The sequence below is a fragment of the Gymnoscopelus microlampas genome (assembly GCF_963454915.1).
Source record: "Gymnoscopelus microlampas genome assembly, chromosome: 12".
Lineage (NCBI taxonomy): Eukaryota > Metazoa > Chordata > Actinopteri > Myctophiformes > Myctophidae > Gymnoscopelus > Gymnoscopelus microlampas.
The window spans coordinates 25926987-25948543 of NC_139949.1; the positions used below are offsets into that span (position 1 = coordinate 25926987).

General features: G+C 40.2%; 1 protein-coding gene across 4 annotated transcripts in view; it reads right to left on the reverse strand.

Moving 5' to 3' along the window:
• usp25 (ubiquitin specific peptidase 25) overlaps nucleotides 1–17776 on the reverse strand; it is a 30299-nt gene extending 12523 nt beyond the window's left edge. For 3 of the 4 annotated variants that reach the window (XM_084075063.1, XM_084075062.1, XM_084075060.1), the window contains exons 1-14: nucleotides 17568–17776; nucleotides 14143–14220; nucleotides 13619–13766; nucleotides 12662–12785; nucleotides 10965–11127; nucleotides 8020–8106; nucleotides 6169–6306; nucleotides 4392–4468; nucleotides 4071–4144; nucleotides 3110–3261; nucleotides 1894–2021; nucleotides 1466–1561; nucleotides 1126–1290; nucleotides 133–380 (exon numbers count right to left, since the gene is read on the reverse strand). In XM_084075063.1, coding sequence (XP_083931189.1) covers nucleotides 133–380; nucleotides 1126–1290; nucleotides 1466–1561; nucleotides 1894–2021; nucleotides 3110–3261; nucleotides 4071–4144; nucleotides 4392–4468; nucleotides 6169–6306; nucleotides 8020–8106; nucleotides 10965–11127; nucleotides 12662–12785; nucleotides 13619–13766; nucleotides 14143–14220; nucleotides 17568–17609 — 1720 coding nt within the window. In that variant the 5' untranslated portion in view covers nucleotides 17610–17776. The remainder of the gene's footprint in view (nucleotides 1–132; nucleotides 381–1125; nucleotides 1291–1465; nucleotides 1562–1893; nucleotides 2022–3109; nucleotides 3262–4070; nucleotides 4145–4391; nucleotides 4469–6168; nucleotides 6307–8019; nucleotides 8107–10964; nucleotides 11128–12661; nucleotides 12786–13618; nucleotides 13767–14142; nucleotides 14221–17567) is intronic. The other variant, XM_084075061.1, reaches the window with a different exon arrangement.
• Between the last annotated feature and the right edge of the window lie 3781 nt (nucleotides 17777–21557).

The following is a 21557-nucleotide window of genomic DNA, read 5'->3' on the forward strand; positions in this document are numbered from 1 at the left end:
TCTATTTATGATACCTGGCTGCAGCTGTGAATAGACACTGGCATGTACTGACAGCAGTACGGTCCTTTAGGTTAACACCAGCAGTGAAAAACATTTTAAAAGGGGTCACACAAGGAAGTTGAAAGGTCGTACCACGGGTGTCATTCTCCACTTCACTCCTCCAGCGGTGTAGACAGCCCTCCAGCACCCTCAGCTCGTCTTCCGTGATGTTACGTGGGGCAGGGTGCATGGGCAGGTCCGGGGGAAGCCGGGACTGCGTGAACGGCTTGTGGATGGGCGCTCTCTGCTGCTGCTGCTGCTGCTGCTGCAGCTGGGCCGACGCCATGCCCTGAGCCCCGGCTGAACCCTCAGCAGGAGCCGTAGAGCCCTGCTCAGCTGTGCTGTGGGAACCAGAGACAACTTAAAATTAAAAACACTATCATGTACACACGTCACACACTAGCACTCTTAATGATCACATGGCAGCTTTAAATGAAAATGTTCAGAATTTTGTAGCATCATAAAAAAATACCGTTGTTAAATGTTAATATTATTGTTTTAGTACTTGTTAGGACAATTCACCTGTAAGGATTGCTGCTACTCTGTGAGGACGTCCTATGTAGGTTAATGCATGTCACATACTTTGTCTGAGTATGAGGAATGCACATACAGTATGTATGGGGACCGTGTCCTGCTACCGTTTATTTAACGACTTAAACCATATATCCTTGGTTGACTGGGTTCCCGCTCCCCACGGCTCTATACTAGGTCCACTCCTGTTTTCCCTCTGCACCAAATTCCATCACTATAGCTTGTCTACAAGCATTGCATCATGAGATGTGCGTTTGTAGAGCTGCTATTTTCAACAAATGTTTGGCCCAGAATAGGGATGCTATTGTAAAAGTGGTTAACAGTGTAGTGTAGACTAGTTTGGCTAATATGCAAATAAACAAAAATGTGGTTTATATTTTATTGTTTAGTCAGTGGCGGCGTTTCATTATAGATTAGAATCAAATTATTCTGCGTCGTTAGTGTTTTCTCTCTTGAGAGAACTGACTAACTTATACTTCTCATTTCCACATACTGCACTTCCTGAAACAATTGGAGAAGAAATGAGCAGCAGTGAAACCTTTGTTTGCAACTTGCCTTGGTGGGGGAAGCTGCTGCCCTGTTGTGCCACCAGGGGGCGCTGATGTGTCTACGTCCTCCACAGGGGAGGTGCACACAGGTTTACTGGAGGCAAACTCCATGGCGTATTGGAGGACATCTGCCAGAGGGAACCTCTTGGGGCCGGAGCCATAGCTTAGATATCTGAGAGGGCATAGTAGAAAAGGAGAGGGTGAGATAAAATAGACATTAGAGACAGAGAATAAGTCTGGAAAAAAGTGAGCAAGCGACAGTAGGCCACGCCTACAGAATGAGAAATCAGTCCCTTGGCTACATGCGAATGTTTTGTTGACTTTGACTAAGTACACAGGTGTTGTACCTTTCCAGTCGCTGTTGGAGCAGAGTCAAGTGCTCTTTTAGCCTCCTGATCTCCTCTCTCTTGATCCTGGTGATCTCCCTGTTCCTGTCCATGTACCTGACCACACACACCAGGGGAGCACTTCAGTCTTACATGAAACTAATGGCATTTTATTTATTTTATTATAGATAGACTAGGCCATACTAGTAAATATAATTTAACCACTTATGCCCCATATACATAAGATGATTAATCTAAACGCTTACAACACGTCACTACGTGACAATTTGTGAGCTTGTAGATCAGCTATTTTTGCAAATGGTCTTCTTCTTTTAACTTTGTTTACATTTATTTTCACCTATAATGACATGCCCAAAATAGGGACGCCAAGACAGCAATCTAATGTAGGCTTATATTTTGACGAGTGACGCCAACGCTGTCTCCTTCACCTGTCCATATACAGCATGGAGGGGAACTCAAGCTTGTTGTGGATCTTCTCCGGCCTCCCCAGTGCCTGGTTGAATTCAAATCTGGACAGTTCAAAGGTCAAAACGGGAGGGAGTTCACTGAACCAGTGCTGAAAGAAAGAAAATGTAATGACGGTATTATAATTGAGATAAATACACATACACACAGAGATTACAATTGTGCTGCAATGCTTTTGCACGGTAATAAAAACAGCCACCACTTTGACTTGAGGACAATCTTGGTTATTACAACAACATCAATAACTGATAAACGCACGCAAGGCCAAGTTGTATTGTGACGACCAGGTTGGGTTTTCTGGCTTGGACATGCCAGGTTTCCACCACTTAAACAGCCACACATTATAGGAAACAGTTACAGTCTGTACAAGCTACCATGTCTCACTTTAATTATTTTTGCTTTACCAAAGAACTGTCTACCATGCCATAGTTTTGTGTAGCCAGATGATCAGAGATCTCCGCCTCGAGTACATTTGGTGACATCTATATTCAATGTAGTGGCTAGAACAGCAGAGAAACCTACACTTCTTTGAAAACAAATCTCAATACGAAGGATCGCCTTAAGGTCTTTGCATTGGACCTGTAATAGTTTTTTTAATTTTGTATCTGAATTGTCTCCACCCGATTCTAGCAACTACATTGAATTTAGAGGTCAACAGTAGCTGGAGATCTCAGACCGTCTGGAAATGCGAGACTACCCTTGCCAGATTTTCTTTCCATTTCTTGTTCTTTCTCCGATGTATTTTTTCTCTTGTCCTTTCTCCATCTCTAGCACCCTGTAAGTTGTAATTGGGTCCTGGCCAGAGGCCATGTCTGTGTACTAACCTGGTAATTAGCTGTTCTCAACTCCTGGGAGACGGCCTAATCTGGGCTGAAGCTAACCAGAGGTCAATGCTAGACTAGCAAGGGGTCACAAATCTGGTCAACTCTTTGGGAGACGGGGTTATAGACGATTCCCAAACAGTTCAACCTCAGTCTCTTGAGTGGGCGAATTTAAATGCTGTCATTTGCTATGCATTTCTTTATGTAATAAAATCAAACTCACTAAATGTCAGGCATTTTTTCTTTGTTCTCCAATGTGTGCTATAATGGCATCTCATCACATGCAGACACAGTACTTCTTGCTATGTGCCTGCCTATGTTTAATTTTCTGTGGGCGTAATCCATCCTTGGTACTGACCTCCTGTCCAGACTTGGCAGAGTTCTCCGCTGAGTGTAAGGACTCGATCTCGCCCTCAATCATGGCTGCCTCGAGACACTCGTGGAGGTCCTTAAACCCGTTCACTTGCAGCGGGTACTGTCCGAACATCTCTGTGTTCTCAAACTTCTTACCTGGAGAATATCACACAGATCATTAGTAGGTACTTTCCCTTTAAGGCAAGTCCTATACAAAGTTTATTATTACATAAAGCTGTGTCCTTGTGGCAGTGTGTGCAAAAAAGAGAGTAAGCAAAATATGGGCAGGCCCAGGAAGAACTGGGTCAGGTGTGACAGAGTCCAAGATCACACGAGCGAGCGAGAGAGAGAGACAGAGAGAGAGAGAGAGAGAGAGAGAGAGAGAGAGAACTGTATAACTCAGGCTTAATGTGATATATGAGCCATTTCATATTCATTTGCATCTAAGCTGATTTTCACTAGTTCAGCAATCAGTCACTCATCATAACCACTTTAACATCAGCAGCACAGCACTCTATCTGCAGGAGCAGCACAGCCACACACAGCATTGACTACTGATGAGAAGTAAAAAAAGAAAAGAAAAAGAAAGCGACGTGGATGGGTTGTTAGCGGACATGCAGATGAGGCATTAAGGTCATTTTATGAGCAGAAGTGTCCGCTGGCCCAGCTTTTTGGTGGCTCTAGGCCAGTATTGTCATGCATAATAAGCGCAATGTCAATCAGCCGTCAAGGTCCTCCAGGATCAATGTGGCCGACCCTCTTTCTCTTTTACATGGACTCCATCTCATTAAAACAAGGTCACCTTTCATTACCGGGGGCAAGGACTTGCTTGCATTCTGGCTGCTGCATTGGGGCCAGGCAAGGCCTTGATCTCTCTCTTCCTTCTCTGGCTAGCCATCTCTAATTTTCTTTCCTTTCAGAGATTAAACAAGTTATAAAACTGTTATTACGTTTCAGCAGCCTACCTTCTAGAACGCCCACAGCCAGGAAGCGGCCATAGAACAGTTCCACCATGGGGTTTTTTGGCTTCTCGCCCTCCCTGCCAAAAACAAAGAAGAGGTCAAATACACACAAACAGCAGCTGCTAACCGCCACTTAAGCCCTATACACTGACTTCCTTGCACAATAATTATAGAAAATAGCCAAAAATAAAATGCAGTTAAAAGAGGACATCTCTGTCTCAGAGCCATGTGAATCGCACTCGTTTCATTCTCTATGCCCATTATCTATAATGCCTATTGTCTATTAATCCTTCTCTGAGAAGAGAGGGGAAATGGGGGGATTACCTGTCCTCCTCTGCCTTCATCTGGAAGGCGTCCTCTAGCCAGTCCAGCAGCTTGTGGGTGAACTCACTCACATCCTGCTGTTGGGTGAAGCACAGACATAAACACGGGACAATTACGGGGTCTGCTTTTTAATAGAGCCTGACTAATGCCACATTTTTGGGGTCCAATAGTGATTCTGACTTTGAAGAGTCCTCACTTAGACCACCGATTCAATTTGAAAAACCGAAGATTTGATTCAAGTTGACCATTTTTTAACTTTTGAAGCAAAACATTTTCAATAAACACTTATTGATAGAGAAAAATGTAACACAAATGGAAATTAATTTTATTTTACCAGGCCCTATTCATAAGTTTTTAATAACAGCCGATCTACAAGCTCACAATGCTTTAGAACGTGACACTACGTTTAGGACCCTGAGGTCAGAGACAAGGTTTAACAGGGGGTTTAACAGGGGCTATAACCATGCCAAGAAAGCAGTGGTTTAAACCAGTCAGAGTAAAACCTGACATGGCCGGAGTTTGTAAATGACAACAGCAAGAAGAGTTCATGAATTGGTGAACTTCAAAAAGGAGAACCTGGTAACCCAGACCCACTCTATCATAATGCAGACATCAATGGCGCTCTGTAATTCAGGTCAATGCCTCAATGTGATAATACACAGTGGAGGGACATGACTGATGAATGCGGTGACCAGAAGGCTGACCTCACTTAACCTCCAAAGAGACAAGAGCTATTATTGCTTTTCGTAAGGAGGGTGGAGGGGAGAAGTTTTTTTTTCGGGGGAGGGGGGAATTTGTCATATTAACATTACATTATCACATATTAGCATACAGAGGCTAATCCCCGGTGTTCAATAAGATGTTTTTCTTTTTGCAGTGTTCACGGGGACGTTGTGAGTCTAGGGATTAACATTTATAGACGATGGAGCGGTTAAAGCGCTGAATTAACAGAACTGTAATGTAAGTGAGGGGTCAAGCCCTGCGCCAAAAGTACGAGGCCCAATTAGAGGTTAAAGGGTAGCCTCGCGTAGCAGGAAGAACCAAGATCACATCTATCCCACAATTCTAAATTAAAAAAAAACTTAGAGACTTTAGGGGGCGGCATTTCATATTGGGATATTATCAGGATTGGTTTTCAAAGCAGCAGATGTAGGATTGTTAGCGAACGTTCTTGACGATGTTCTAGCGCCTACATTTTATTTAGATGTCACCAGACATATCGGTAGTCAGAGATCTCCGATCGTCTGGCTATGCAAAGGGTGTTTTTCAGATGTATGCAATAAAGTTCAAGAAATACTTTTAACGCAAGACATGTGGTTCTGTGAGTTACTTTATATCACATTTTCAAGCTCTAGCAACCTGTCTACATTCAATAGTTTACAACAATTAGTGAATTACTGTGCTACATAGTGAGAGCTTCAACAAGGCATTGTTGTCTGTCATTCACAGGTAAATTGTTCCCTCAATTTGTATTTAACAAAATCACTGAGTGCTGTGTTTCTCTCTGACAGATGTCGATCACGCAAAAAAGGAGAGTGAAAACCGTGCGTGCGTGCATGCGTGCGTGTGAATCAAATATTTGAACACATTTTAGATAATTGGCTTTGAAGACCTTGATTATGTAGGAATATTTTATACAGGAACACTATATTAAAGTGTGTGATGTCTACTCAAATACACAAAAGTAGTAATGGATTTTCAACATTTTTGCAATTGTAAATTGCCTCCTTTTTTTTCATCCTGCACATCCAAATGTGCAGGATGAAATAGTGCTGACCTGCTGTGACTCGCTGGACTTGAAGGCATCTTTGAGAATCTCCACGGCACGCGACGGGTCCACGTACTTCCTATTTGATCCCACCATGAGGGAGAAAAGGTTCCTCAGCTCCTGCATGAAGGGCAGGTTCCTGTGCTCCTGGTTGGAGAAAACACACAAATGCTAAATTAGAGTACGCTCAGTAAAGCCAGGAAGCGTGCCTTTAATCCGTACTTTTACTTCATCTTACAACAGGATTGCATTGTGACATGTTTTTAGATCTGCTATTTTTTGCATTTTTTTTACTTCGCCTATAATGACATGCCATAAATTGGGATGGCAGGTTTAAAGTTATTACATTTCTTGATACATACAGCCATGAAAGTGGCCCAACATGTGATAAACAGTTGTACATGATCTCTACGGTCTGCCTCCCTGTCTCTCTCATACACATTCATCGACTTCTCTCCATCTTTTTCTCAGGTTTCTGTCATTCAAATTTCTCTGTAATACGCAAAGCTTGATTGTTAAGTCCTTTTGTCAATTATGTTTGTGGGTATAACCAATCAAAGGTAGCGAATCTAAGTGACTACCCCGACACTGGCTTTGAGTCCTGGCGAGAGGAAGAAGGATCTGGAATGCCATTGACATTATGGCGACAACCCCACCATGGTGGGATATATGCAGGGGGACTAACATTCCGTTTTTAGTCTGCTACTGCATTAGATTAACAGTACCAGGCTAAATGAAGCTGCACAAAGATGCAGAGGCCCTGCAGCAAAGGCACACACTGTCTGTGTGTCTGTGCTGATGGGGGAAAGTGGCAAGTCCTCATCAAACATTTCACACCAGTGGAAAGACACTCCACTGGTGTGAGCTTAGGAGCTGGGAATAGAGTAGATTTTCTGGGTACAGTCTGACCTAAGGGAGAGATTTCACAGCTGTTTGAATGTAGCTGCAAACATGCCACGCTGATTTCATGCTAGTGCACCACACAACGCTTTAGTGGAGTTACAGCTTCAATGGCTCGCTAATCCTGCTAGCCACTGCAGACCAGCTTAGCTATGTGAACTAGGGCTGAGCACTGTACAGTACTGGTTCTAAAAAAGTGGGGTTCTGAGACCCCCAGGGGCGTTTGAGGGGGTTCCAAGAAAATGAGCAACAGTTTTAACACTTAAAGGACAAGTCCGGACTAAAATAACATATAGCCTTTTTTTCCTACTTATATTGATCCCAAATGACTGCAGAATCGTTGTCCAATTTTCCCAGCAGGCTAGCGCCATAGCATTGAGTGGAGCTCATAAGCATATCGCTACTGAAGCTATTTTTTTGCGGTCAAACTTGTTCTTCATTAATCTGTTATTAGTTGTCATTACACACGGATCCATGCCTTGGTTGCCCCACACGGGCCGCCAGTCTCGTACATCATGTTTTGGGATGAGCGTTCGGACAACTGCCAATCAAAGTAACTGTACTATAATAACTGTACAACATGCTTATGGGCTCCACACTATGCTATGGGGGCTGTTGGGGAAACTGGACGATAAGGGCAATCTGCAAATAGACCCCAAGGCCAGTCATTTGGGATTTAGTCCGGACTTGTCCTTTAAGTCCCATCTTTATTTTTAGCTATTTGAAAATAGCTTGTAGATCTGCCATCATTTTTTTTTTTAATTATTCTGTTATGAGAGTCCCTGGCACAAATTATTTTCAAAAGGGGTTCTGCGGCCAAATACAGATCAGAATTTAGGCACATAGAACATCATACAGTATTACTAAAAAAAAAATGTTAATCATCAAGAAAAGCCACCATCTCAGTTCAATTACTCTCCAGTGAGAGACCTAAGAAAAAGGAATGGGAAGGGGCCTCACCTTCTGGTTGCGAGGCAAGTCGTGGACCCTGGCCGGGGGCGAGTAGTGGAGCACTAGCCTCTGAAACTCCAGCAGGTTGAACAGGGACTAAGGGGGACAAATACAGAGGACATAGTCGTATCGTGGAAACTTAAACGAAAGCATATAACATTCCTGTGATAATGTATTACCAAGTGACAGTGATAACTAATCATAAACTACTGCTTTAAAGGACAACTTTGGTTTTTTACAACCAAGGTTTATATTTTAGCTTGTAATTAAAGTAAATAAATGATGAGTGTATTTTTTTTTTCATTTACTGCTTTCTATAGTTTTAGCATTTTTTGCGATATTTTTTACAGTGGGCGGGGGCATTCTGTCCGGTGGCTAAATATGCCTTTTTTACACCATAAAAAAGGTCCGGCTGTCTGAGATGGCCAGATGTGAGTTATTGGGGGCTAGAAGAGCTACTGTAAATAATAATAAAGAAAACGCCGGGTTAATGTGATAAAAAAAATGCATATTTAGCCACCGGACAGAATGCCCCCGCCCACTGTGAAAACACTCTGAAAAAGATTGTGAAAATTGCTAAAACTATAGAAAGCAGTACATTTAAAATTTTTAACACTCATCTTTTATTTACTTTAATTACAATCTAAAACATAAACATTGGTTGTAAAAAAACAAAGTTGTCCTTTAAACGGTGTATCAGTCTTGGTGTCACAAGTTGAATTTTATGGTTATGTTACCATTTCATTTCCCAGCTTAATGTGAGAGTGAACATCAAGCAACGAAAACATTCTATTCTTAAGCAGCCTTCTCAAGATTTGATGGTGGAAATGTACATCGAGTAAAGTTGTTTACTCCTTTTCATCACCTGACTGGTCCAAGCTAAGCGCTCTCATTTGGGTGGTTGGGAGGGTTACATTACACACTGGGGACATGCACCGTGTGACAGTGTATCCAGTGTTCATCTGGCATATTTCAACTCAGTTCACATTCCTGGCCCTGTAAAGGATACAACAAACTCACCAAAACTTTGTGATTGCTTCATCCCACATGAAAAGGATCATACCATCAGCAACACATGTATTGTGTAATCGAAGCTTCAGCCATGTATCTATTTTTCCGCTAAATGGATTTGTTTTTAGATTTTGTGTTTGTTTATATTTTCTCCTATGTCATTAATATCTTACTGAACTATTACCTGAACAATCCAGTTAATATTGGCTAAAAGACCGAACACAACACATCACAGTATGCTTTGGAAAATGGACAGCAGTTTTGGCAAGTGTTCTAGACCTTTTCACTAGAATTGTGAAAGGTCTTCAGGAAACTGAATTCTGAAACCGAAGATGGAATTTGATCCATTTAGCCACTGAAAAAGATCAGTAAAATATGTTTAAAGTTGTAGTTAACACATCCAAACTTGGTCAGAAATATAAATGTTTGATCAATAATGCCCCTGTCAAGTATTTTTCTCACCCAAAAAACGTCTATAAAGGAGTTTTATAGTACCTTGGACTTGGCTATGTCTGTGCGCTAACGCAGTACCTGAATTTCATGTCACGTGCCACACCTGCTTTCACAGAGAGGGTGGTCTTAAGAACAGTTGTTGGGGTAAAAATCCATATTACGGTAACTCATTCGCAGCCAGAGTAAATAAATAAATAAGCCGTTCGCTTATTATAGGCCGTTGAATATAGCATCGTCATCTCGTCAAAAATGCAGAATAAAACCAGGGAGGCGAGATACCGGTGTTTTTCAAAATCGAATAACAAGGAAGTGAACGGTGGAGGATCACGTGATCTCCTGGATCCGTGTGTCTTAGGATGAAATGGTCGCTCATGTGTTAGCGAAGAGTGCCATCTAGTGGAAAAACACTGAAAACACCAAAACACATCAAAGGCGGTGTGGGCTTTGGAAAAAAACATGTCAAAGGCAGAGAATGAGTTAATGCTTTATCCATTTTCATAGATAAGCTTAAAAAACATGTTAAAAACATGTGGAGTGCGTCTTTAAATTGTTAACGAAGTCAGTTATGCTTTTACAAACTTGAAAATATAAGCTCAGGATCATCTTAATATTTTTTACACCATAAAAAATGTTATACCATGGCCAAAGCTGATTTGCCAGTGGCAACCAGACGAATCTGCCAGGCTAACAGATGATAGGCGTTTGTGATTGGCCGTAAAGTGTGCATTATTTCAGACAACATGGCTGCAGAATCATCACCATATTAAATGAATATGCATAATAATAAATGTTGTACTGTATTGACATTATTTAAGTGACCATTAGATACAAACTATCCTTAAAAACATGGATGCAATATAATTTTCAACAATTGAATGTAATTTCTAGGGTGTTCCAAGTGAGCTTCTCTCGCTTGTTGGAGTAGCAAGTTAACGTTTATTCTAAGGTTGACGAAGATAGTGCCAACTCTAAGTTATATTCAATTTTGATAACCTCATGGATCGTCATGGATTATCATCCCATACATATAATTCAAAAAATTATAGATAGGGTTATATAGGGTACATTAGGTAGAGAATACTGAAAAATGATTAAAAAAAATACTAGCATACATTCTCTTAACCTTTCTCTTTCTGCTTTGTGTTTCACTGTCAGCTGGATAGGAAATTGATCATTAGTAACAGGGTCTCTAACAAACATAGACTCAAGTCAGTCTCTAAACATTTGGCTCAAATAGAGACTGAGGACAATCTCACAACTGTCATTTAAAATTGGATGGAAGCAATTACAGAGAAATATTGGGTCAGTGTCAGGATTGGTTTCCAAAGCAGCAGACGTACAATAGGTTTGTTAGCGGCTGCTGCTCTAGCAAATACCTTGCATTTAGAAGTCCCCAGGCATATCGCAGACATGACATCACCCTCTTTATAACCAACCCACTCTGTGGAAGAATGTAATGCTATGCATGTTCAATAAAAGAGTGCATCCACCTGAATGACCGCACTGAACCAGCAAGTATTGCCAACGTTCTTCAGCCCCACAGGGCAGTTGTCCATCCTCTTTCTGTCATGGGGGTTAGGGGAGTCGCTCCACACTTCAGTGTGGGTGCGCTTCAGGCATGCCTTGTTCTCTGCTATGCTGGCCTCCAGAACTCTAAAAAGAGGAAAGCATGACGTCACTAACACATTCAAATATAATAAATACACATTTCACCTGACTTAATGTTTTTTTTTACTTTTTTTTACTTTTAAATTTGTTCTTTTCAGAAGTAATGAGGAACAGAAGTAATGGAGCATTCACACTGATGGCTTAAAAAAGAATAGGCAGCTTTTAGGCACTTCCTTTTTACAAATGAGAAGTTATCAATAGGCAACAGCATGCAGGCTGCTTTTAGAAGGCGATGGGCACTTTGAAAAGCTGAAAATAGTTTAATAATCATAAGCGCAGAAATGCGCTCATGACGTGGGCCGCTTTTTATCAGCTGTCCAATCACGACTGTGTGAACACATGCTCAGCTGCTCCTCGTCTGAGCTAATTGTCTCGCTATGATCTGCTGTCTGCCACCAAGACACAAACGGACCAGACTTCCACCAGCGTCCCTCCTCCTCTTATGCCTAAAGAAATAGTATAAAAAAACTATTATTACCTAATATAATTACATCGTATTTGCTATATTCACAGTGGAGTTGTATTTTCTTACAGGCAGGTCTATTAATATATGGCAATTAAGGGAGTTGTAGTCCAAGCAGCGTGAGCTCCAGCCTTCAGGCGACACAAGCAGCAGCAACGTGCCCAGGTCAGCACAGCTGTCAGACGGGAGATGAAATGCACTGACCTCGGTTCTTGTCTTTGGCACCTTGTTTATACAATATGATAGATTTTAGGCGATAAATATGCCATATACTTGCTCAATCATATTTCATCCACATCTACACCTACTAGTTTAAAACATTGTTTTCAATATTCGGTAAGTAAGGTCAATGGAGTATTGAAGTCTGTTTCAGTCATTCGCGCAATCAACCGCCCCTCTACCCCTACCCCCTTCAGTTTTTTCTGTTTATATTTTCAGCTAAAATGTCAACAATAACTCCAACCTACTACTACTACGGTTCATTTACCAGTATGTCAATTATTAGGTTCTCTGTTGTTTCAAATATGTCAGCAATGTTTCTTTTTTTATTTTTTTATCTTTATCCATACAGGAAAATCCCACTGAAATACAAGACCTCTGGGAGCCCTGTCCAGTCCACCTGTGTATTTACGGTTTTACCTGCTTTTACATGACAGAAACCAGTGGCTTGTCATTTCTTTCAATAATGTTGTAGAGAATCACCCAAGATGGAGAGAATCTCTGTAAAAAAATCAGGGATGCTAGTTCCTGGTGTTAATCCCTACAAGGTAATTAATAATTGTCGACTTTGATGGGAAAACCTGCAAATCGATTGTAAAAAATATATATCCGATTAGTAGGTGTGGCTACAGCTCACCAGCCTCTTGTCTATCAAAACAAGCTGGTCGGTGACAAGTACGCGCTTTTGGTAACGGTACATTACATAAATTTTCTGCTAAATCTAATAACAATAATGAATAATAAGAATTAATCCCCAATGTAAAACGATGTTCTGTGCAAACAGTTCTGGTTTTCTGCTGTAAAAAAGTCATCATTCAGAGGCAGAATTGAGCCCACCTGCTGATGGCCTGCTCCTCATCGGTGATGCCCGTCTCCCTGAAAGCCCGGCTGGACTCTTCCAGGCTGAGGGCGATGGCCCTCTGCAAGTCATCCTTGTCATCCCCAGTCAGGTCAATCACATCTGCAACAAGGCACATGGCATTCACTCTGACACGCTTGTGTCATTGGGAGAAATGGACATGCGACTACGGTCTTATAAAGACCACCCAGGAAGAATTTGCAGTGGAAGGTAATTCTTCAGAAATATCTGCAAAACGGTTGAGGGATGCGGTGGGGCTAAACCCATCAAGTCATCCATCAAGATAGAATGACAGCATGACTTAATATCATAAAGAATTTTGGTGAGGGACTGCAAATAATTTTATTGATTCCGGCAAATTATAATTGGCTTGTAGATCAAGTATTTTATTATGAGAGGAGAAAGAGAAAACAGCACAGTAGCGAGATTCCATTTTTTAAATTTGAGCTAAAAAGCATTATTTTACACTTTGGTCGAGTGCCGCGCTATGAGCTTGTAGATCTGCTATTTTTGTAAATCGAGAAAATGTGTGCAATTCTTTGAATATACATTTTTTCAAAGCGAACATTTGTAACTCAGATCTTTGCTTCTGGGGGTCCCTGGAACAAAATATTTTGAGATGGGGGTCCACGGCCAAATACATATCATTTTGGGTGGTCCTTGATATGAAAAAGATTGAGAACCACTGACATAGTAACATCTTTTTTTTTTTTAAACAGTTAGGATTTAGAAGACATTTTGTAGAATCGGCCTCAGGTCTTAATGGGTTATGACAATGTAAACACATAGTTAACCCCCATTAGTGCCCCCAAAGTGTATAGTCCCACCCTATGTGAAGCATGTAAGGGGGAATTCAGCCCCATTTTGAAAAATGAATTTCAGGCCCCGGTTGTAGATTGTGTGTACTCAGGTTGTGTCAGAAGTATGCCACTCACTTGTGTCTGCCTGACTGCCCACGCTGATGTATCTGTCATTGGCCACCTGGGATGTCTGGTAGTAGGTGGCCTCATCCTGTTGTTGTGGTACCTTAGCGTTCTTCTCTGTCAGATATGTCACTGCCTCTGCCAGGTCTCCATTACTGACCTGGGCCGGAAGAAAGGAACCGGTTTTTAGACTATGTGGAGTCATTTTTGTAACTGTCAGAGAGTGAGTGATTTATTTCTTCATCCAAGTCTAGGCTAGCATATGTACAGTATGGCATACAGGTTATGGCTTAAAACTTGATACTGCTAAGAGCATGGATGGGCGTATACAAACTCAGCCGGATCTGTTCCATTTGCATTAGTGTGTTTGTTGGACAGTATTTGTGTGGATAAACATGAGAAGAACAAGTCATTGAGTGTTCATAACACTACATGTGTGTATGTGTAAGTGAAACTGTGTATGCCACCAACTGTATCATTTGTGGATGTCTGGGTGACGTGATATGCATTTATTTAGAAACGTTGATATACTGTACCTGCAGAGCCTGTTGGAGGAGCTGGACATCTGTGGTGCCTGTGACCTCTCTCAACTGGTTTAATAAAGTCTGCTGGTGCTGAGGTGGTGGGGGATGGAGAGAAACAAAGGGCAGGGTACAGGGTAGGTCATTGCGGAGATATTCACACTTTTAAGATCATTGCCGGACACTAGTTTAAAGTGGTCTCTATATGTTTGTGATGCCCACCATCCACCACCACAGGGCAATTTTTATATAGGACGGAGAGAAACACATTTCAGTTTACAGTAAAAAATAACTTCTCTACTCCAAAGTGGTAGGCCAGATCTGCACAGATGCCTCTGCCTGAAAACTATTCTATATGGCTCCACCTGGTCCTGTACTTCTATATCACGCTCACTGTAGCTACACAATTTACTACTGGCTTAAAAGCAAGAGTGCTTCTTCACCAAGCCATTTTAGAGAGAGTGAAAACAGAGTTCACACCTCTTAGAATAACAGCACATGAATAATGCACCTGAGTCTCTGGTCCTGCGCTCAGTTTGCAAGGCTACAGGCTCTGTACAATGAGTTCAAGACTTTGCTAGGTTGTGTGAAAGACAACAAATGTGACACTGAACATCCCAAGAGGTCATCTCCACAAAAGGACACCTATCCTGTTTCCTGTCTGATCAAATGTCCAAATCCATAGATATGCCATAGAAAGGAAATGCTGTTGGTAGGATAAATCTACGGTATATTAATTGTAACTTTGTACCACGGCGTCGCGAGGCTCACACCATAAACACCTGACGTCCTAAAGCCTTCAGAAAATGGCTGTACATTATCGTGTAGCACAGTGAGCTGTGCGAGATTGTTTAGATGGGTGTCCATCATGTCCTCTGATCAGATGATAAACAAAACAAACCAAAGCAACAGTTCATCCAAGAATACAACCTAGTCAAGAGATCACCACAATCCTTTTAAGTTGGGATGAATTACGCTGTGTCGCACGGAACGGAGTGAGTGGATTGTCCATTTAATTATTCATTATTACTGGTAAGTAACCAGTTTGTAATCAATTTATCCCTTAATCGTTTCACTCCTATTGTACGCTTATAGCACCTTTTCATTCAGCCATGTTTCAGCCACTTGAGAAGTAAACAGGTGTGGCTAGTGTGTTTGTTCACTGTCAGAATTTGATGTATGTAGGGCATTCCGAGTGGCAGACGTTAGGTGACAGTGTTAGAGAACTCATGTGACAGATTTGGGCCTGCTCATCGAGAAAGGCATGTACACCTCTCATCTTCATCTGGGAAGTCTTGAGTTCCTATCTGTCATTCAGGTCATCTGTCCTTACTTGTCAGCTTGTCAATGACACCCTTGAGGGTTTAGAATGAACTGAAGTCCTTGCCTGCCTGAGAGGGAGTGAACTTGGTGGCTTTACGCCAGGTTATGAAACTGGACATCCCCAAGTGTTACTGCACTGTCAAGGAGCTCATAGTATACTTGTTATGTGTCTGTCTGAAGTCAAATGCCAGGTGGGCACTGGGCAGTGGGCATGGTTGATCCCCACTATGACATCACCTCACCATGAGCTACAGGCCACAGGATTTATGTCCATCCTAAATTCATACAGTGCACAACAAAATCTGGTAGGCTTAATAAGCCTTGAAATGTTGTACAATACCCTAGCAAGTAGGGCTGGGAAATATGACTTCAAACTCAAATTAAAAAACATGTGGTCCAAAAAATATGTCCAAGGAACATACTACCTGACTCCCCATCTTCAAATGAGTCCAGTGACTCTGATTAGTCTATGACTGACCATGTATGAACTTTTGACACTGGTGTTTCTACAAATATTAGTTATTTGAAAATACCAAGATTCTTTTTGTGAAATATCTAGTATTTAGACAGCAAACAGCAGGCATAAATGAATACATGAATCATAAGCACAGTTGTTGGGCCATGGAACCTGCTGACTTGTAAACAACCATACAGGCATGCACATGCCAAATAAATAAAACTGCACCACGGATGAGGTTGCATCCTTCTCCTTGCCAAGTTGCCATGAACCAGATAGCATGACTCCATGGCATCAAGTCTGTTATCTACAAAGCAGACACCCCCGTTAAGTGTATTGCTTTCAACTGTCAAAACCAACCAACATATTGCCTAAAAATAGCCCAGGATCCTTCGTGGCTGCACTTTGTCCGCCTCAAACCACACTCTCTGTTTGATTTGGCCACACGTAATACGTAATGTGAGTGCTTTCAAAATGCTCAGAATTAAATAATCAAACTAACTAATGTTTTGGGCACGTGTAATAAACTGCAGGTGTATACAGTAGAAATGTGTTACAGAGTAGTTATAGTAGGAAACAAGATCATATTAAGTCAATGATGAACAAAAAAAATATGTTTTTCAGTTTGGAACCAACTGAAACTGGGTTGAGACCTTAAGATTTTAGTAATTTATTGGGCCATGACAAACAGTATTACACTCAAAGTGTTACATAACCAAGCACAGTGAGCTGTGCTATGGTGATCAACAGTACTTTATTGAAATGCCATGTATGTTATCACCTCTACCCTGGTGATCTGTCTTTGCTCCAAGTTCCTGTGATTATTGGCAGTCATTCAAGACATCACAACAACACACACATCCAATCCTTAGGCTTGCATACATTAGCTCAAGTCTTTGGTTGCCAGCTAGCCGCCTAGGCTCCTTCTCGGCTTAAGTATGTCTCACCACCGTCACGGCTGACCACCACGACTTGTAAACAAACATATCAGATATTAGAAACCTAAGACAAGGTTCTAGAACCAGCCACTACTAACCAAGGCGCAGCTAAAGGCAACTTGCCCATGACAATGGCTGATCAGTGTACTGTTAAAGTCACCAGATTGTGTATCTTTAGAATGGTGTTTTGTTTTCTACACCAAACCGTTATCTGTCACTTGGCCTTGTCTAGCTAATTCAACACAGTTAGCTAGCGTTAGTAAGCAATGTGTTGGGTATCCTGTCATTAACGATCACTACTGCCGTTACAAAACTCAGATTTACGTGGTTAAACTTGCTAGCTAGCTAGTAGCTACTTAGCAAAATATTAGATAACGTTATGATGACATAAGCTAGGCCAGTAAACGCTACCACATTATTTAACCAAAAAAACAACAACACCGAATGTGGAACTTAAAGCAGTGTAGCAGAGTAACTATCAATCTGATTCTGACTATAACGTTAAATAGTCGGAAAACTATTAACTAGCCAGCTAAGCTAAAGCTAGCTAGCCAACCAACCAGCCAGCTATTTTACGCTATCGACCAAAATGACGCATTTCTAACTGTCAAACGTTGAAAATGTTGAAAATGCGTCATTTTTGTTGCTGAAAATGCGTCATTGTGTCGAGCGACACGACCGCGCGACAAAGCTACAAATTAGCCGTTAGCATCTACGCTTACCTTCTGAGAATGCTGTTGGAGGACATTCTGCTCCACGGTCATGGCCGCTTGGAAGTGAAATTAAGTAAAAAATCAAACCAAGGGAGCGAATTAATTACGCAGTTGCGTTTGATCCGAGCGATGAAATAGAAATGTTCAACTAGGATGCGCCCTGCTGTGTGTTTATGTTTATCAGTGAGGTGACGGCGGGCGCCATGACACAGTAACACTGGTCGTCAGGGATGAAAACATTGCAGACACCGTTGCCAGATTTTGTGAGAGAAACAAGCAGCCAGTTCTATGAAAACAAGCCCCCAAAAAGCTATAAGCCACATCTACAAGCTCTCAACGCACCGCAAGCTTGTAGATCTGCTATTTAAAAAAGCAAATTGACATAAAGTGTGGGATAATTTGGAAGATTTTTAAACATTTTTTTGACAACGCAAATGCTCCCTGGCACAAAACGTGTTCATGAAAATATTTGAGAACCACTGGTTTGTATTGGAATCAAGCATAAATAAGCAAGTACACTTTGGAAACAAGCCCAAAAAAACGCAACCCGCAACTACCAATATTTACAAGCAACTTTACAGAAAAACAAGCCCAAAGTCGCTTATAATAAGCAGACATGGCAACGCTGCATGCAGATCCATGGACTGGACTGTGGGTTCGATTACTGATGTCTGTCTGAACTCTGCATTTACGTCACGCCTCAAACTTGTGAGAATGACGTAATTTATTTTGTTTAAAAATAGATACATATCCGATTTTGTATATTTGTTTATTATTATTATTATTAATAATAATACAAATAACAATAATAATAATGTTTCTTCTTCGTATTATTATTATAGCAACAATAATAAAATATATAATACAATATGTGCAGGTTTCAAGGAAATTGTTTAATGGAAAAATATTATTATTATTATTATTATTATTATTATTATTATTATTATTATTATTATTATTATTATTATCATCATCTCACTTATTTTCTTCACAAGTCGGTGGATATGCATGACATACACCATGCACCAGTGGTGTAAAAAGTACTCAAATGTTTTATAAAAATCTTTTGAAAATAGCAGATCTACAAGCTCACAATGCCTTGCATCACAACACATTGTGAGCTTGTAGATCGGCTATTTTCAAATGGCCCAAGATGTATATAGGGCTGAAGTGATAAATGTATGTGTTGTAATAATAATCAAAGTAACTGATTGATTGATTGATTGATTGATTGATTGATTGATTGATTGATTGAGTGATTGATTGATTGATTGATTGATTGATTGATTGATTGATTGATTGATTGATTGATTGATTGATTGATTGATTGATTGATTGATTGATTGATTGAATACTTTATTTAGAAATGTGCAGAGAAAAAAAGCACATGAAAGTAAATACAAGGTCAACTAAATAGGATTGAAAAGCCCATGAAAGCCTAATGGCTTATTTCAAATGGGGTCCCCATGTACTCAATTCATACTTCATAGTGACATTAAAGGAGTAGTTCACCCAAAAAAAATACCTATTTTCTATCAATTGCACACCCCATGAAGCATTGAATTCATTGAGATTTTTTTGTTTTTATCGCATTCCTAAACCAATAAATTGATAACCGGCGGTCTCTCTGGTGACACAATAAAGAGTCTACTTTGTGTCTCCTACCGGATACATTAGCACCTTTATTATTATCATCAACTTATTGGCTCAGGAATGTTACAAAAACATCATCGGGTGTGTAATTGATAGAAAATAAGTCAATTTTTTGGGTGAACTACTCCTTTAAATGACAGACAGCTATACACTACTATGCAGAACATTATATAAACAGTTTATAAATTGAAAACTAGTATCTAAAGTTTTTAAATAATTGTAGTGGAATAAAAGTATAATATTTGCCTCTGAAATGTAGTGGAGTAGAAGTAAAAGAAAAAGTACTGAAGATTGGAAATACTTAGTTACTTTACACCACTGACCATACCATCAGGATAGATTAAAATAGAATTTGCCCAAAAGAACAGTGACACCATGGCGTGAAATCAGATTATCGCTCAAATGCTTTTATTATGAAATATTGTTTTAGAGTGAGCTTACAAGATCATGACAACAATACATTACAACAAAATAAGGATAAAAGGTTAGTAAACTGTGGTATGCTGTAATTATGTTTGGCAGAGCCAAAGTATGGTTTCTCAAAAACTATTGTTGTTACTGTGACAGTCTGAAAGTCAAGTCACTAATAGTTCAGGAATAATCTTGAGTCCAAAAAATATTACAGCTGTCATGACCGACCACGACCAGCTTAAAGATGCATTTTGCACGTTAAAATATTTTGTTGGGCATGCATGAGGTGGACATTTTGCTCTGCCTTGGATCATAAATCCTTAGATTTCCTAATTTGGACATAAGGGGGTGCTATTACAACAGATACAGATCGAGTGAGCACCTCAATGTTATATTGGCTATATTTTACCTAAATGTAAAAAAAAAAGGAGGGGGGGGGGGGGGGGTAAAGAATAATAATAAACGTATGCTGTGGGAAATAGTCTGAAATAATGTAAAGTAGGCCTATACATGATTTGAAAATGCTCGGTACATCAATATCAGACCAAAATTTACCCTTCAACTTCTTTATGCCCAAAATTACCTATGCAAAGGTTTTGTTACAATGTTTTAGCAATTGTAGAAATATTAGGCATTGAAGGTATAGGGTAAGTGATATTCTTTGGTCAAAACTAAAAGTTTTCTGTTAAAAGGTATTCTGATAGTATTCATTGCCATAGAGTGTTTGAACAGTAAGAGGGGTCCCCCCATATCTCCAGCTCTTTCATAAACAGAAAATACCTTTTCAGGTGGGTTGCAAATGTTCAACCAATCAGGAGAGAGTACCTATTTATCTTCAATGTTTTTATTGTTCCAGTTCCGATTGGGTCTGCTTATTTCTCTGTGTCATCACTTCCAATTTCACTTGTATATCCTGTATGAGTTCTCTCTCCTGATTGGATAAAATTGGTATCCCGGCCTGAAAATGAAAGAGCTGGGGAGACAGGGAGACTCCTGTTACTGAACAAACACTCTATAGCTCTATGATTACTATCAGAAAGAATATATAGTTATTTAACACTTATTTTAACAAAGGAATATCTCTTACCCTACCTTTAAAATATACTACCTGTGGATTAACCAGTAAAGAAACCTTTTGTGGACTATGTGGTTGAACTTGACACTTGCCGATACTCTGCACCTTAATCTCATGTACAACGCACTGATACTCTTCTTACACTAATGTCAATGTCATAAGCAGTATACCAGCTGCTATGCTCATGCACCTTATTTCTAAACCTCATGTAGGCCTACATAATGTTTGGATGGATATGCTATGTGTGAATATGTAGATGCTATGTTGTCTATTTTTTGATTCCTTCTTTTTTTTTTTACAATCCCTTGCCTTATAGATTATAATAAAACATATATACATGACCAAGCCCTATTTTATATTTCAGCTATTCAAAAATAGCCCATCTACAAACTCACAACACATTGCATGACGACATGTGAGCTTTTGTTTTGAGAAATCTGATTACTTTTACTTTGGTACTGTATATTTTACTCAAGTAAAATTTGAAAATAGGACTTACCTGTGACAGAGTACTTTTATGCAGTGGTGTCAATACGTTTACTTAGGTAAAAATCAGAGTATTACTTCCACCACTGCACTCCAATATGCAGTATGCTTCCCCAAAGATACAGTAGCATGGTACCACTATCCAAAAACGGGGCAGTTATTTATTCAACAGAGGATGGAAGGGAATAGTCTTGCAGGCCAATGCAGAACTGGGTCATTCTTTAGATGTTCAGAGACGCCTCGCTGTACTCATTGTAACTGATGTATTTACAGACCCTTCATTAATACAAAGATGTTTTTTTTTTTCTTCTTCTTTTTTGTGTCATCTAACTGGTGCATATAAATATTCATTGGCATACTCTCAACTTGTTGGT